The 17193-nt window shown below is 40.5% G+C and overlaps 1 protein-coding gene across 3 annotated transcripts in view; it reads right to left on the bottom strand.

The window, feature by feature from the left end:
* The window catches only part of TMTC2 (transmembrane O-mannosyltransferase targeting cadherins 2), a 261535-nt gene that overhangs the window by 65491 nt on the left and 178851 nt on the right, over positions 1–17193 (bottom strand). For all 3 annotated transcript variants that reach the window (XM_082773154.1, XM_082773155.1, XM_082773156.1), the window contains exons 5-7: positions 8099–8184; positions 7069–7253; positions 5345–5423 (exon numbers count right to left, since the gene is read on the bottom strand). In XM_082773154.1, coding sequence (XP_082629280.1) covers positions 5345–5423; positions 7069–7253; positions 8099–8184 — 350 coding nt within the window. The remainder of the gene's footprint in view (positions 1–5344; positions 5424–7068; positions 7254–8098; positions 8185–17193) is intronic.

Genomic DNA, 17193 nt, shown 5'->3' with positions numbered 1-17193 from the left:
TGAAAAAACAGGAGACAGCTCAATCAGCCCAGAGATTTACATTCAAGCTTTGGACTTCAGGTATGAACTACAGTAGTCTGCAAAATCTCGGACAGGGTTACGGTTAAAGCAGCCCGATGGTGATTGAGGGAGAAAAAGGAAGCAAAATCTTTTACACCCCTTATTACTGGAGTGGACTCAATTCGCATTCTAGAACATGAAATAAAATATACATATGAAGGAAAAAATATCCTTTTTTTTTCCAACCAAGATGATCTTTCAAGAAAAAAGTGTTTGAAAGGCACATTTAGTAAGCAATTATCAGGAAAGGTTTGTGAAATGCGTAGTGAGTGCATTGATGACTGGAGCTCAGACAAGTGTAGGTAACATGCTCTGCATAAGTTATGAAGTGGGATATGCATTTCACAGCTTAATCATCTTTGGCTCTTAAAAAGTAAGTCTTGCACAGTATGAATTGTAAAACTACACCAACAAAAGTGTTTCTTGGAATTCTAAACAATATTTAAAAGTAATTCAATAAAAAAAAAATTAATGGGAGCAAGGGGCAAATGGGATAGGAGCCTTAACAATGTTAACAGGTTTGTACAAACAGCCTCATTCACCCCAAAGCATAATCAAATAAAGTGATAGTTATGTTATAATCATCAACACAAAAAGTCTCTCTACATGCTAAGCCTTTATACTTATGATGCAAACCTCTGCACCAGATGTAAAATTTGGCTCCCCTTTCCTGTTCTGTACCTGGCTTTCACTAGCGTATGATTTGTTTTCTGTCCATGTGCAATGTAGCAGATTAGCAAGAAGAAATCTAAACTGTCATTAACCATATTCACTCCTGCAACATTAGGTTCTTCTGTAACTTGCATTTCTGTCATCAAAAAGGTTTGCAAGACTTTGCATTAAATGCATGTGAAAATAGACATTCAGATTTTAGTTGGCAAGGGCAGATGAAATGTGATCATGACGTTTGTCTTTATGACAGTATCTTCCCAGTCTAATCCTGAACAATGTCACCCCAACATCTTCTTACTGTTCAATATTAAAATAAAGCTCTCATGCTCCACCTCACACCACTTCACTGGCAAGGAGTATGAATTACTGTAGCAGGTGGGCCAGTGTGGTTTTAAAAGCAATGTAATACAATCAACTGTACAATATCAGATTTCAAGAATGCAAAAGACATCTAGAGCAGGGGCTGATCCTTAAGCAATCCTAATATTGGCATTAAAGTGTTCAAGATTCCACAGGGACCATTTTATCTTTTGACCCCAGGTTTTAATTGAAACTTTAAACAAAATATATTACCTATTTAATGCAGCTGAGCTGGACTCTGGCCTTTGTAGTTCATGTTGTCATGCCAAGCAAATTAATCTGTGTAACCTTAGTATGTACTTTTTAATTTACATCAAAGAAGTATGACATAGAGAAAATAAATATCAAGCCAACCCTATACAGCCTGTTGAATAATTATTTTGATTCTAGTTTTAGAGTTTTAATTTTTAGCTGTTTGGTGTTCTTTTAGGGAAAAAAAAAAAAAAAAAAAGTTTTTACTTCTTGGTACAAAGCCAGAGAAACATATGGTTTCCTTAGCTGAGTTGTTGCACACCTGGCAAAATAAATCACAGCAACAGGAGACCAAAATCTACCCTGCAACTTTTCATATGCACAAACTTAGAACGTTTGATGCTAGTCTTCTGGCTCTGCCTGTTGTACAATGAATAAAATGCAAAGTCAAATGGATGTCTTGCTTCTTGAAGCCCAATACTTCTTTTTGTTTAGGAGACAAGATACTCGAAGTTTTAAAAAATGAGAATCAGCTGGGCAGACTGGCACACTGCGGGAATGAGCTCCTGGGTCTGGCAGAGCAAAAGGCCAGTAGAAGCCAGTGCAGGAAAAGAACGGTAAGACAGACAGGGAAAGCAGGTGGTGTAAAGGCTTAACACTGCCGGAGTGCTAATGCTACCGCTCTTGGAGTGCTGGAGCTCCAACTCTAATTTAGTTTAAACAGTTTATCTCCTGCTTATTCTACTTCAAGTATTTCACCTGCACCGAGCAAGGAAAAAAGCCTCCAGAAAATCTTCAATGATATAGTTATCTGAAATTAGAGGAAGTGCTGTTTTCTAAGATTGCATACCAGTACCTAACACTAAACCAAGCAGTTCCCAGAGACTAAAAACTGTTAGATAACTTAACTTAGATAACTTAACTTAGATAACTTAAAAACTGTTAGATAACCCAAAGACTAAAGTAAACCATTCCCAGAGACTTGGAATACATCAATTATAATGACAACTGCAGTAGATAATCCTCAAACTGTAACTATTCTTGGATTTCAAGATAAGCCATGGAGACCCTTTCCCCATGTCTTGTGGAGACAGGGAGGGACCCTTCCTTCCTGAACAGGTGGGGAGCACTCCCCAGGTTCTCCCCCTTCTCCTCCCCAGCAGTGAGCACGTGGTGAGTGGGCACAGCTGAGGCAGCTTCATGCAGCACTAAGTATATGAGAGAGGACTGGCCTATTTTAGTCTCTCTAGTCTCCTGTTTAAAAGCAAGAAGTAGGAAGACAAGTTTATGCAATGCTGTATGTCAAAGGGAGTGTTATGGTGAATGTGTTTATAATGTTGTCGTCAACAGGAAAACAGAAATAAACAATCCAGTCAGCCTTCTGGTGCCCAGTGGTACAGTATGAGTTGCAGAGTGAGGTAGTCCTGATAATGGATGTGTTTGCCTGGTACCCCTGTCACACCCAATGTAAAGAGGTGGCTGAATAGGTGTTTAGGATATACCTCACCCAACTCAAGCTAGCAAGTCTAAGCTGATCACCTCAGCTCCTTTTACAGAAGTATGCTTGCAGATGACTTCATATAATCTAAAATAGATGTTTAAGACTGATGGGCTAAATTACTCCCCGAAGGCATCCTTTTCTTTCCACATCATAAAATGAACACAGCTACCTAGCTCTGACTTATCATCCAACCTTTACACCATTACAGGCAAGGGAGAACAATCTGACTCAATGCATCTAACTGCAGCCATGTGAGCTCATGTAGACACATCCAGGACAGCTTTAAACAAACCTGCTGCTAACAGAGCAGCACTGAGTTCAGCTGAAGTCACCATCTGGCTCTTTACCTAGCCTCTTGGATCACCTTTGTAGTAGAGCCAATAAGCCACACCTCTGCAACAAGTGCGAAGCAAATTCTGGCTTCCCTGCAAAAGCTGCAATCACAACAGCAACTCAAATACAAACATATATTACATCCAGGGGAAGAGGTACTTTACAGATCCCCTAAAAGCCTGTTGCTCTCTGCAGTAGCCCAAAAGGGACTAAGGTAAGCTCAGCTGGCCATGACTTGTTATGCCACCATTTCATCCACTGCATGTCAGCAGCTGTCTAAAGGAAGCAAAACCCAGCACATGTGCCGGGTGAGCAGGGTAGGGAGGATGTAGCAGCAGCCAAGCCCAGGCTTGGCTGACATAAAGACCAGACTGAGCTGGTCTTTATGTTCACTGTTTCTTTGTGAGTTAATAAATGCAAATCCCAGTAACAGAGTGAACTTGAACTTTGGGGACTGAGAAAAGGATAGAGGAAACTGAGAAAGGCTTCCCGAACCCAAAAGAAAAAGTAACCAATGGGAAACAAGTAAAATAGTAAAGAACCTTTTAGGTCATCGTGATTCTAAAAGACTCATCTACTCATAGGAAAGAAAAAGGGTGATGCAGGCCTGTTTTGTAATGAAACAACCATGATGTGGGCAAAGGCATTGGTTTTCATTTTGTAATTTCTGTACTTCTAAGGAACACTTTTATCAGAATTATGAAATATTTACCTGCACTAAAGAGAGCAATCAAACTTCTGAGAGATTGCTTGGAGCACTGTAGTACATCAAAAGTCACTACAGGACACCAATAGTAAGCAGATGTTTAATTCCCACAGAGTGGTGACTGTTGATAACCCCATCAAATCTATCAGCAAATGCTGATAAATAAGTGATACAGCAATAGTTCAGCTAAGACGCTATAACAACAAGAGTATGTGCAATAATCAACCTGAGCATTTTAGGAATTTTAGCTATTTGCATTGATCTGATAAAGCTCAGCATTTAGGTAGAAGTAACTGCATTGAACTGTATGAACTGTTAAGAAAGTGTTTATACTACTGCAGACTTTAGATAATTTGTCACTCAAAGAACCGTGTAATTTAACATTTACAGAGATTTGCAAATATGTACCATCCTTTATAACTAGGGTTTTAGAATATTATTTCCCATGCCCAAGAACTTGTATAGAGCTAATAAAAGATACATTTTCTAAATAAGTAGAGAAGAGTGAGTAGTGCCTCCTTTGACAGCTGTGTGAACCAACACACTCTTGCATTTTGAGCATTGGGGAAGGGAAAAAAATCACCTTTCCTGTTGATCCTAATGGTTTCATTACATTTTTTATTGCTCTACTTCAAATTATTTCAAAGGCATCTTATGGCTTTTTAGATAGGAGCTTACAGAATCTACTGGCCAGAAATTGGGGTTAGTTAGAAGAACTGCATGCCCCTTAAGAGACTTAAAATATCTATGGAACAATCAAAAACCTGTCCTCTTCTTTACAGATCTGAATAATACAAATAATATATTTTTTTTTCTCTGTTATCTGTTCAAGGTATTCTTTGTAAGGATGTGTCAGAGAATTTGAGGAGCTGAAGTTAAATTGAAATCATAAAAACACCTCACAGTTAAATTAATGTTTCTTGTAGTACTCAAGGGACTCTGCTAAAAATTTCAAGAACAAATAGGCTGGTCCTGTAAAAAAATTCTCTCATTGCAGACCTCTTCTTAACAGTACATCAGCTTGGAAACACATTTTTGTCGCAACCTGAAAAAATGTGTTTACAAGGTAATTTACCATCTAACACCCATACTAAATTACGTTATGCTATAATGAAGGTGACTTTTCATTCCATTTTCTACAAAGCAAATGCAAATTCTTCTTAGTTTCAAGGTTAAATAAATAAGAGTTTAAAAAACCTGAATTGCACATGAGGTCTCCAAGCTAACTGGATGAGAAACTAATTCATGCATTCTAAATGTAAAAGTGCTTTACTGGTTACTCTTAGATATAGAGCTGCTATATGCCCTAATAGCTGATAGTCTAATCATTTATTGTGCCTTATCCAGCATTGCATTTGCTGGCACTCTGAACCTGGTTTGGCTAGCATCTACTGAAGGCAACTTTTTTTTTTTTTTTATATCAGCTAACTAATTTGAGCCCCAGTTGCCTGGCTATGCTCTTTTGTTTCACCCTGCCTGACTTCACAAGTGCCTTTCAGAAGCACTAACAACACACTTACCTATCATATTGTATAAGCTCTGTGGTGCAAACTGTCTTGGCATTTTCTGTATTGCTTCTTTGTAAACCGTAAGGGCATCCTGAAGAGACACATAGGTGGTACAAATCATTAGTAAAGCACCAGTTTCAAAAGCAGTCTTGCATATAAATTAGACAAAAACTACTCTCTCTAAATGACGGGGTATAGAAGAAGAAAACACATCTGCATCATATATATCACAGCAAGCTCACATTTCTCATATACAAAAGTTTTACCAAATTCAGTGAAGTTTATTGGCAAAAGATCAAATTAGTTGCAATAAAATATCGCCTTTCCCAGGTGAAAATACAAGGAACATTTTTTTAAACCCTTCAAAGACTCACAAGTTTATAAAATATACATAAAATTCTAGAGGCTGGTAGACCATATGGAATAATACTAAATGGCAAACAAAGTATTTTCAGATGACTGAGCTACAGTAAGTGACGTAAAAATAAAGAAATCATTATCTACCATCAAGTAATAGCAGAATATAACCCACATAACTGAAATTCTGCTACACGGAAAGAATGAGATGGACTGTAGATAGAAGTGCCAAAATTGTATTCCTTTCACTGATGTGCCGTGAATTACTTGATCATGTATTTATGATTCATTCAGCACTTAGGATGCTTACTGATCAATCTGTTAGCTCTGCACCTTTTTCCATATCATCCCATCAAAAAGTCACAGCTTGTGAAGGCTCAAATATGCTTGAAAAAATCTAAGTGTATGACTGAGCCTGGGTCAGGCTGCCATGACCACCAGGCAGAAACCTGATGTTTTAAATTCTTACAATTTCTTGCACCTCCCAGGCACTCCACTCCACCTCTACACTCTATTGGCCATGCAGGCAATATGTTGCTGTTCTCTTATCTTTATCAATGTATCAGCTGTCTGTGCCTGTGTTTTAACCAATTAGTAACTGCCATCTGACAGAGCTGGATTCAGCAGACAGATGACAGAGAATCCATAGGGCATGTGCATGCCTAATCTTAAACAGCTGATTTAACTGTCACAGTCAGAAAGAGTTATATGAATCAAAACCACGTGTAACTCCTGTTCTGAAGTATGCTTAGGAATGCAAAAAAAGAGAATTACTTTCTTTTGAATACTGCAAGAGGTCAAAACTCAAGCAAATGACCAGATTTAATAATTTCACTAGGGAGAATGAAGAGGAATCACAACTGTCTCAAGTGCACACATAAATGAGATGGGATGGGGTTGAGTGCAATGTATGACTACGTTTAAAAATTCAATCTCTGTCGCACTTATGTCCAGTTATCTGAAAGTAGCACACACTGGAATGGTTCTAATCACTGATGTTTTTAATTGTTCCAAATAGATCTTATTTTTGGAGACTCAGTAGCAACCATAAAGGCTTTTTAATAATTTAAAAGATGGGCTACTCTATTTTGAAGTAAAAAGCCAGTACACAGGGCAAAGCCAAAAAGAATGAATTAGCACATAACAGATGTGATCATTGCTAATACTGATTCTGACACCAGAACATCACACTGCAAATTAACATCTTCACACCCATGGCTGTAGAGTACAAATACTCTCTGTAGAGAATACTAATGATTTGATTTGGTGAAATTCACTCAGTTGGTCTCTGTATTATATTTTGAAAGTCTGGATGGAAGCAATGGGTACGATTTCTGTATGGAGATTTTATAATATTGTAGACAAATCTGAAGTGTTACCTCATAGTGTCCTTGCTCATGAAAAAGTTTTCCTAAGTTATAAAGACAGCTAGTAACAGAGCTTTTATGAGCATGAGGATCCTTCAAATTTTCATCTGAGATCTCTGAACACTTCAGGAAAGTCCTCCTGGCTTCCTCTGTCTTCCCTTGGTTCATTAGGATGATACCAGTATTTAAATAGGCAGCTGTGAAGATGGAAAGAAATGTTATATTTTAATAGGGTTCTGTTATGTTTTACTTGGTCTTCAGCTTACTTTGAAGTACTACCAGAAAGCAATTTCATGATTATCTAATTTGGCTTTCATATAATATAGATCAATCATTGCTGTAAAGAAGAACAGGTAAGAGGTGGAAGTTCAGACACAAGGAAAGAAGAGTGACTAGAAAGATTGAGGAAAAAGAAAAAGAAACGCTGACTAAGCGGTGTGCTCTGCTTCATTCCTCTTATTAGGACTGTATCAAGCATATGGTGTCATTGCTTGAAATGTTGTTTCTTATAAAGATATATACATGTGTACACACACACACATATGTAATATTCAATACTTTAGCGAAAAATAAAAAAATTAAAAGTGTTCACATAATTTTGGAATCAATCATGGGCAACACCTTACGAATTATTTCCCATGTCCCTCAGGCAAGAAAGGAAAAAATAGAAGACCTCAAAAATATTTGTATTATTCAGTCACAACACATACTATAAAAATCTGAGACTGGCTTTATGAAACAGAAAATGGGAGCCTATATATTTGTGCAACAGCATCTATGTCTCACCATCCCGATCAGAAGTGTTTTATGTTCTATCACACTGTTCAGTGTTATATCCCTATCTGCTTCTTCCCTGCACCACAGTGACCATACGTCTTGACAAATAAACACTTGCTTCAGCTGAAAAGTACACAATTTCTCCTTCTACTTTCAGAATGAAAAAAAAAAAATCTGGGGAAAAAAAGTATTATTAAAAAGTAGGAAGATGTCCTTAAAAAACAATAGTCGATATTATGCGAGCTTGTATAGCTGAAATACTTACAGGCTAATGTGGGCCTGCTACCAATTGCCAGTTTATAGTAATGCAATGCCTCTGAAAATCTGCTGTTTTCCTGAAGCAGTAATCCTCTGCATAAGGATAAAAGAAAAAAGAGAGGAAGGTTATTCAAAGAGTAACTTCAAAATGTACTCCTTGCCACATATGAAGAAAAAATATTAAAAACAGAACTAAAGCAACAAATATGATTACAGAGATATAATAAACCTGCAAGCTACTAACAATTTAGTGGGAAAAGTAATTTCTCTGAAAACAGGATTAATTAATATACATCAGATATATTTATATGACTTTACCAAAGAGATTAAATGCAGTAATTTTGGCTTCCTTGGAAACAAGGATATTCTTTTACTCATTTGAGAAAATGCCAGAGTCTGAGATTTTTTTTGTAAGCAGTTGGAGTATGCTGGAGTTATCCGTAACTATTTCAGTCATGTTTAGCCTGTCTTCTCTCCTTGACGTGAACTAAACAGACCAGTTTCAAATGCACAATAAAGTTAACCACCTAACACTTCACACACATTACCTTAACCAGTCCTTGCTGAGCAATTTCATTAAATTATTCACTGCAGGGCTAAGCGCCTACATCAGTTCATTTTTTCTCTGTCTTCTCTCTATTCCAAACAAATTTAATAACTGAACAGTTATCAAAAACGATACCTAATTCCTCTTCTTTCTCAGTTAGTTTTGTAATTCATAAGCTTTAATTAAAGCTTTTATGACAAACATCCTTTTGAATTACAAATTACAGCAGAATATAGAAATTACAGAAAATGCAGTCATACAGAAATTACTAAGAAGTGGTCTGGACATCATTGATGATATGAAGAAGCATACACAAATGCCTCAATATCACAAAGATAAGAAAATCCTTAATCATTAGTGATTTTAAATTTGGACCCAGACATTATTAGCAGGTAGCTGACCCTCTTTATATACCTTAGAGTAACCAGGAAAAAATAAATGTAGCTATTTCTTTTAGAAGGCAGAGGGAGCAGAGGGTTATCACCTCAGTTTTTAGTTTCTCTAACCCACAGCATTTTTGTCTTCTTCCTTTATGCTTTTATCTGATGATAGCTTTTCAAACTCTAAAGTGGTTGGATTGGTTTTTCCATTACCAATCAGAGAAACTTTTTTTTTCCCTCCAAAATCTCAGGAAAACCATTTTAATTAAACCACTAGACTTCAGAGGAGGAAACAAATATTTTTTGCTTCCTGTCATTGGGTTAGAATTTAACAAAATGGAAAAATACATCTTCTTTTTTCTGTACTCTCTCTCTCTCCATCAGTACCATGTGGCCTCATGTTTGAAGCAGTATCTGTCCACTAGCCCCAGATTAGGTTGTAAACCCAATTTACTTTCTGTTGGTCCTTGACCAACAGAAATTCGAGCAATGAGGGAATGTATAACCTTCAGGATACTTTTTGGCATGACACCAAAGTTTTTAACTGCAAGCATTATGCTAAGTGTCTTGCGGGTGGCAAGATGTATGGTCTTTAGGACAATATTTTCTAAATTTTCTAGAACTTTAGTCTACAAATATTTGCTTTGTCTACAATTTTTATAGCTGCAATTATTCAAAGGAAAATTATTTTTAATGATAGATTGATCCCATTTTCTACTAATAGCAACAGAACTAGCATAAAGCTGAGTTGCATGGTCTGACACTTAAGTAGCTTCTTACTTTTTTAAAAAAGCATTCTTCTACATGATTTTGGGACAAATTTATATATATTAAAAATCCTTTCTTAGTTCTGGAATAATGATTTTCACATATTAAAATAAGTAATACAGTAATTAGTCAATTTGAACAAGATAAATTACCTTAGTAAGCATATGATATTTATGCTTTTTTGATTAAAAGCACTTTTATTTATCATTATTACTAGATTTATCTTTTCTGTTCACTACATGTTCTAGTACTTGCACTCTTAATTAATTACTTGGTACCTTAAGGTGTCTTTTTTCCCTACTTCTCTTCCAGATTTTTTTTTATACAGTTGTTCCACTAACAGACATTCATTCATTCTCTCTCTCTCACACACACACACACTCCTACATATATATTTATATAAACACAAGCTGTTTGGATGCATGACTGAGAACTGAATTTCAACAAATTATTAGTGTTTCAATAAATATTTGTTATGGGATTTGGTACAAACAAAACCAAATTAAAAAAAAAAAAAAAAAAGGGGGGGGATGGATATAACCTAAAAACCTTTATGAGGCATGAAACTGCCTCTTCTCATGAAATTGGTCCTGACTGAATGCTGGCTTTCCCTGTGGCTTCTGACGGTACAAGTTGACTAGATTTATGAGTCTCTAGTTCTAGTTTCAGATTAAATGAAGTCACGAAAAGTCTGAAAGAAAATTTCAAAAATAGTTTTTTTTTTTGTTGAATAAAATTAACACTTGGGAGGGGGAGGGGTATCTCAGGGAGAACTAGATTGGATGTTTGCCAAAGAAGGGATAAATACTTATTTAAATAGATAAAAAGTTAAGATGATGAAGCTTGCATTAAATGGGCAAAGCATTCATGAAATTACAGTGCATATTAAAAGAGCTTAAAGAGATGATATATTTCACTTCCCAGATGAAAAATCAGATGCTCTCTAGCGTTAAGGTTGACCAGGATGATGCAGGCATATAAATATGCTCAGTAACCTCTAATTACTCACAAAATACAACTAAAATTAAAAACTTTAAATTTAATTACTGCCAAAATTAACACTGCCAGTGAAATTTTCTACTCCTCTTTTTAGTATATGTATTACAGTCACGGTCTCCAACTGCATTATTGTTCACTTTTACTTCACAGGACTACTGCCTTGTGCACCACACAGAAGGAATATAAATTAGTAAAAAAAAAAAAAAAAAAAAATTACTAAAAAAGAGTAAAAAAAAAAGAGTAAAATACTAAAGAGAGGCAGGCTGAGGTCCCAAGAAGCAAGCACATGGTTCAGCTCCGCTGCCATACAGCTGAACTGCCCAAGCTGGTCTGGGTGGGCAGCATGGCCTGTAGAAGCAGAGACCTCAATCTTCAGGTTCCGTACGACCACGCTACCAGTGTAAAAGTAAGGCAACTTGCGGGGAATCCCTGGTTGCCTGTTGTACTGGGTCTGGCTGGAATGTTAACTTTCCCGGCAGCAGCCCATTCAGTGCCGTACTCTGTACTTGTAGCTGGAACAGCAGTGTTATCACACCAGTGTTGTGTCTACTGCTGAGCAGCAGTGGCACAGCATTGGGCCTTTCTCTAACCCTCCTAGGGGGTGGGCAAAAAGTGAGGAGAGAAACATCACTAGGGCAGCTGACCTAAACCAATCAAAGGGATATTCCATACCATGTGGTGTCACACTCAGCAATAAAAGGTGGAAACAGGAAGAAGAGGGGAGGGGTGGGCTCTCGTTGAGAAGACGTCGGTCCTCCTCTCGAACACCGGCTGCGTGCGTTGAGGCCTTGCTTCAAGGACGTGGTCAATCATCGCTCATTTGTGGGAAGTAGAGAGTAATTTCTTTCCTCTGCACTTCCATATAGCTTTCATTTATTTTGTTTGTTTGTTTTCCTCCCTTTTTCCCCTTTCCCTTTTATTTTCCCCTTAGTTAAGTTGTTTAGTTCATGGTAGTCTTTATTTAATTATTATAATTATTTCCCTTTAATTAAATTATCCTTATCTCAACCCGTGAGTTGTTCTTTGCTTTACTTCTCCCCCTCCTTATCTAAAGGAGGGGGAGTGAGAGAGCGGTTGTGGGGTTTAGCTGCCCAGCACGGTAAAACCACCACAGTCCTTTTTGGCGCCCAACGTGGGGCTCGAAGGGTTGAGATAACAATAGAATTGATTAAACGCATACAACTAACACACTTGCTTGCTAGTAACCATGTTCCTTGCCCTGTTAATAATAATGGCTTTGTTCATATGTCATGCAATTCGTGTCATATTCTCCTTTCTCCTATATATCCGATCCGACCAAGTGCTACAATCTGTGTTCACTTTTTTTAATTCGTTGTGCTGCCAAGCACTGACCTTGGTTTTACTCTGGAATTCAGGCTCTGCGCTGTTATCATTTGGGTCCCATGGAAACTATCTTTCAGAGAATATTCAGAATTACACTGCCTTCCTTTTCTCATCTGGACACCAGTTTATTAATAATATCAGGAATGGTACCTTTCCCTTCTTTCACAGTGGGCTAATTACAACAGTTTGGGAGTATTTTGAAGATCCATCTGTAACCCATGTATTGCTATTTCTAATTCTGAATAACAGGTTTCATTTTCTCTCTAAGATTAGTCGATTGTTTAGAAAACTTATTTGGGAATCTGTCCCGAAACAGTCTCGTGGTGAGTGGCACGGTGTGTGGGATGATGTTAGCAGATACCTGTCACGAGTGTCTCCTCCAATAGTTTTGAACTTCACCCCTGAGCAAGTGCTAAATCCTAAAAACTTGGTAGAATGTTTGAGAGTTGTATGTCCTGATCCTGATAATGCCGGAGAACAACAGCTTGCAGCATTGTGCTGGGTCCTGGTTTATTCCTATCAAACACTGTTTAACATCATCCAGCAACTTGAAGAGAGGGAGGAAGTCTCTGAGTCTGATGACCAAGTAACACATGCTGTGGCTGACCCAGAGGACCAACCAACTATGGTATCAGTCGCCCCCATAGTCAAGTCAAAACAATGGAAACGGAGGTCAGCTCGTTTAGTAAGGGAAGAAGGCTCTCCTAAGAAGGAGGGAGAAGGGGAATTGGCAGGTACCTCTAAAGCAGAGCCATCACAAAAACAGCAGGAAGACGAGACGGAAATCATAAAGGAATCAGAAATCACTCGATCCTTATCCCTGAGTGAGATGCGAGAAATACGAAAGGATTATGGTCGACGCCCAGGTGAACACATCCTCACTTGGCTGCTCCGATGCTGGGATGCTGGGGCCAGTAGCCTACAATTAGAAGGCAATGAAGCCAAGCAGCTGGGATCCCTCTCTAGAGAAAGGGTAATCGACAAAGTAATCGGGAGAGGAGCACAGGCCCTCAGCCTCTGGAGACGACTCCTGGCAGCTATCAAAGAAAGATATCCCCATAAGGAAGATATTGTATATCACATAGGCAAGTGGACCACTGTGGATAAAGGTCTCCAACATCTGCGGGAATTAGCTGTGCGGGAGATGATTTATAGTGATTTGGACAATGCCCAGACACCTCAAGACCCCGATGAAGTCCAGTGCACAACATCCATGTGGCGTAAATTTGTGCGGAGTGCACCAGCAGCACATGCCAGTACCCTGGCAGCAATTCACTGGGATGAGGGGATGGGACCAACAATGTATGATGTCTCCTGCCAACTTCAAAAATATGAAGACAATCTCTCTGCTCCGCTACAGTCCTGTGTCTCAGCTGTGGAGAAATTGTCTAAAGGACTTGACAAGCTTGTGGAGAAAGTATATTCCCCCTCATCTAGACAGAGTGATACTTCAGCCACTAAGAATCAGCATTCGCCTGCTCAAGAGAGAGAGTACCCAAGACGTACACCACGTGGCACCTTGTGGTTTTATCTGCGTGATCATGGGGAAGATATGAGGAAATGGGATGGTGTACCTACTTCAACCCTAGCTGCTCGGGTACGTGAACTGAAAGGAAATACAGCAGCAAGAAGAGGGGCTCCTAAGAGAAATGCTGCTCCAGTTTCTATTGGGCAGTACCCCAGAGGCAGTAGAAGAGCTGATGTTATTCTTGACCACGATGAAGGGACCTCTACCTCTCATTTGCCAGAATTTGTGCATTTGCAAGAATTAAGTGGCAGACGCTCCAGCCAGGACTAGAGGGGCCCTGCCTCTGGCCAGGTAGAGGAGAGGGATAACCGTATTTATTGGACTGTGTGGATCCGATGGCCTGGAACATCAGAACCACAGGAATACAAAGCTTTAGTGGACACTGGCGCACAATGTACCATAATGCCATCAGGCTACCAAGGGACAGAACTCACCTGTATCTCTGGAGTGACAGGGGGATCCCAACAACTATCTGTACTGGAAGCTGAAGTGAGTCTAACTGGGAATGAGTGGCAAAAGCATCCCATTGTGACTGGCCCAGAGGCTCCGTGCATCCTTGGCATAGACTATCTCAAGAGAGGGTACTTCAAGGATCCCAAAGGATACCGGTGGGCTTTTGGCATAGCTGCTTTGAGCACAGAGAAGATTAGGCAGCTGTCTGCCCTGCCTGGCCTTTCAGAAGACCCTTCTGTTGTAGGATTGCTGAAGGTTGAAGAACAACAGGTACCAATTGCTACCACAACGGTGCACCGACGGCAATATCGCACCAACCGAGACTCCCTGATTCCCATCCATGAGTTGGTTCACCGACTGGAGAGTCAGGGAGTAATCAGCAAGACTCGCTCACCCTTTAATAGTCCTATATGGCCAGTACGAAAGTCTAATGGTGAGTGGAGGCTAACAGTGGACTATCGAGGCCTGAATGAAGTCACGCCACCACTGAGTGCTGCAGTGCCGGACATGCTGGAACTTCAGTACGAACTAGAGTCAAAGGCAGCCAAGTGGTATGCCACAATTGATATTGCTAATGCATTTTTTTCCATCCCTTTAGCAGCAGCATGCAGGCCGCAGTTTGCTTTCACTTGGAGGGGCATCCAATACACCTGGAATCGGCTGCCCCAGGGGTGGAAACACAGCCCTACCATTTGCCATGGACTGATCCAGTCTGCACTGGAGCAAGGGGGAGCTCCTGAGCATCTTCAGTACATTGACGACATCCTCGTGTGGGGCAACACAGCAGAAGAAGTTTTTGAGAAAGGGAAGAAAATAATCCAAATTCTCCTGAAAGCTGGTTTTGCCATTAAAAAGAGCAAGGTCAAGGGGCCTACACAGGAAATCCAGTTCTTGGGGGTAAAATGGCAGGATGGACGTCGCCATATTCCAATGGATGTGATCAATAAAATAACAGCAATGTCTCCGCCAACTAGCAAAAAGGAAACGCAAGCTTTCCTAGGCCTCGTGGGATTCTGGAGAATGCATGTGCCAGGCTATAGTCAGCTTGTGAGTCCTCTATATCGAGTGACTCGAAAGAGAAACTATTTTGAGTGGGGCCCTGAGCAACAACAGGCATTTGAACAAATCAAACAAGAAATAGCTCGTGCAGTAGCCCTTGGGCCTGTCCGTACTGGACCAGCTGTGCAAAATATACTGTACACTGCAGCTGGGGAGCATGGGCTCACCTGGAGCCTTTGGCAGAAAACCCCAGAAGAAACTCGAGGTCGACCTCTGGGCTTCTGGAGTCGGGGCTATCGAGGATCAGAAGCCAATTACACCCCAACTGAAAAGGAAATACTCACAGCATATGAGGGTGTTCGAGCTGCTTCAGAAGTTGTGGGTACAGAGGCACAGCTCCTCTTGGCACCGCGGCTACCTGTGTTACATTGGATGTTCAAAGAGAAAATTCCCACTACACACCATGCAACTGATGCTACATGGAGTAAGTGGATAGCGTTAATTACACAGCGGGCTCGAATGGGAAAACCCAATCGCCCAGGAATCCTGGAAGAGATTATGGACTGGCCGGAAGGCAGAGATTTCGGAGTGCCAACAGAAGAGGTAACCCGTGCTGAAGAGGCACCACCATACAATGAGTTGCCAGAAGACAGAAAGCAGTATGCGTTGTTTACTGATGGATCCTGCCGTGTGATAGGGAGCCATCGGAAATGGAAAGCTGCTGTGTGGAATCCCATACGACGAGTTGCGGAAGCCATGGAAGGGGAAGGTGAGTCGAGTCAGTATGCAGAAGTAAAAGCCATACAACTAGCCCTAGATATCGCCGAAAGAGAAAATTGGCCAGTATTGTATCTTTATACTGACTCATGGATGGTGGCAAATGCTCTGTGGGGGTGGCTGCAGCAATGGAAACAGAGCAACTGGCAGCGCAGAGGTAAGCCTATCTGGGCTGCTACCCTGTGGCAAGATATTGCTGCCCGGGTAGAAAACCTGGATGTTAAAGTACGTCATGTAGATGCCCACATGCCCAAGAGTCGCACTACTGAAGAACATCAGAACAACAAAGAAGTGGATCGAGCTTCGAAAATTGAAGTGGCTCAGGTGGACCTAGACTGGGAACGTAAGGGTGAGCTGTTTGTAGCTCGATGGGCCCATGAAACATCAGGACATCTGGGGAGAGATGCCACTTACAGATGGGCTCGTGATCGAGGGGTGGACTTGACCATTGAGGCCATCACACAGGTTACCCATGAGTGTGAGACCTGTGCTGCAATCAAGAAAGCCATGAAGGTAAAATCTCCCTGGAACAGGGGGAGATGGCTAGGGTATCAATATGGTGAGGCCTGGCAAATTGACTATATCGGACCACTCCCCAAAACTCGCCAAGGCAAACGGTACATACTCACCATGGTAGAAGCAACTACTGGGTGGCTGGAAACATACCCTGTAAACCATGCCACAGCCCGAAACACTATCTTGGGCCTGGAAAGACAAGTATTGTGGCGTCATGGTACACCAGAGAGAATTGAGTCTGACAATGGGAGTCATTTCCGAAACAATCTTGTTACCTCCTGGGCAAAGAGGCATGGTATTGAGTGGGTGTACCACATCCCTTACCACCCACAAGCCTCTGGGAAGGTTGAGAGGTACAATGGACTGTTAAAGACTATGTTACGAGCATTAGGTGCTGGGACGTGGAAACAATGGGACACAAATCTACCAGAAGCCACTTGGCTAGTTAACAATAGGGGGTCTGACAGCCGTGCTGGTCCTGCCGAAACAAAACCCCTACACACTGTGAAAGGAGCTAAGGTTCCCGTAGTGCATATAGGAAGGTGGATGGGGAAGGCAGTGTGGGTTGCTCCTGCCTCGGGAAAAGGCAAACCCACTCGTGGGATTGTCTTCGCCCAAGGACCAGGGTATACCTGGTGGGTCATGCAAAAGAATGGGGATATCAAGTGTGTGCCTCAAGGAGATTTGACATTGAGAGAAAACTAATCTATAATCTAAGTTATATGTTGTAGGAAGATGCTGTAGGATCAACGACAGGTCAACTTTGCAAGGAGCCGGGCAGTGCAACAAGG

Source organism: Aythya marila (assembly GCF_965140915.1).
Source record: "Aythya marila genome assembly, chromosome: 1".
In the NCBI taxonomy this organism is placed as follows: Eukaryota; Metazoa; Chordata; class Aves; order Anseriformes; family Anatidae; genus Aythya; species Aythya marila.
This window is presented reverse-complemented; position numbering and strand designations above follow the sequence as displayed.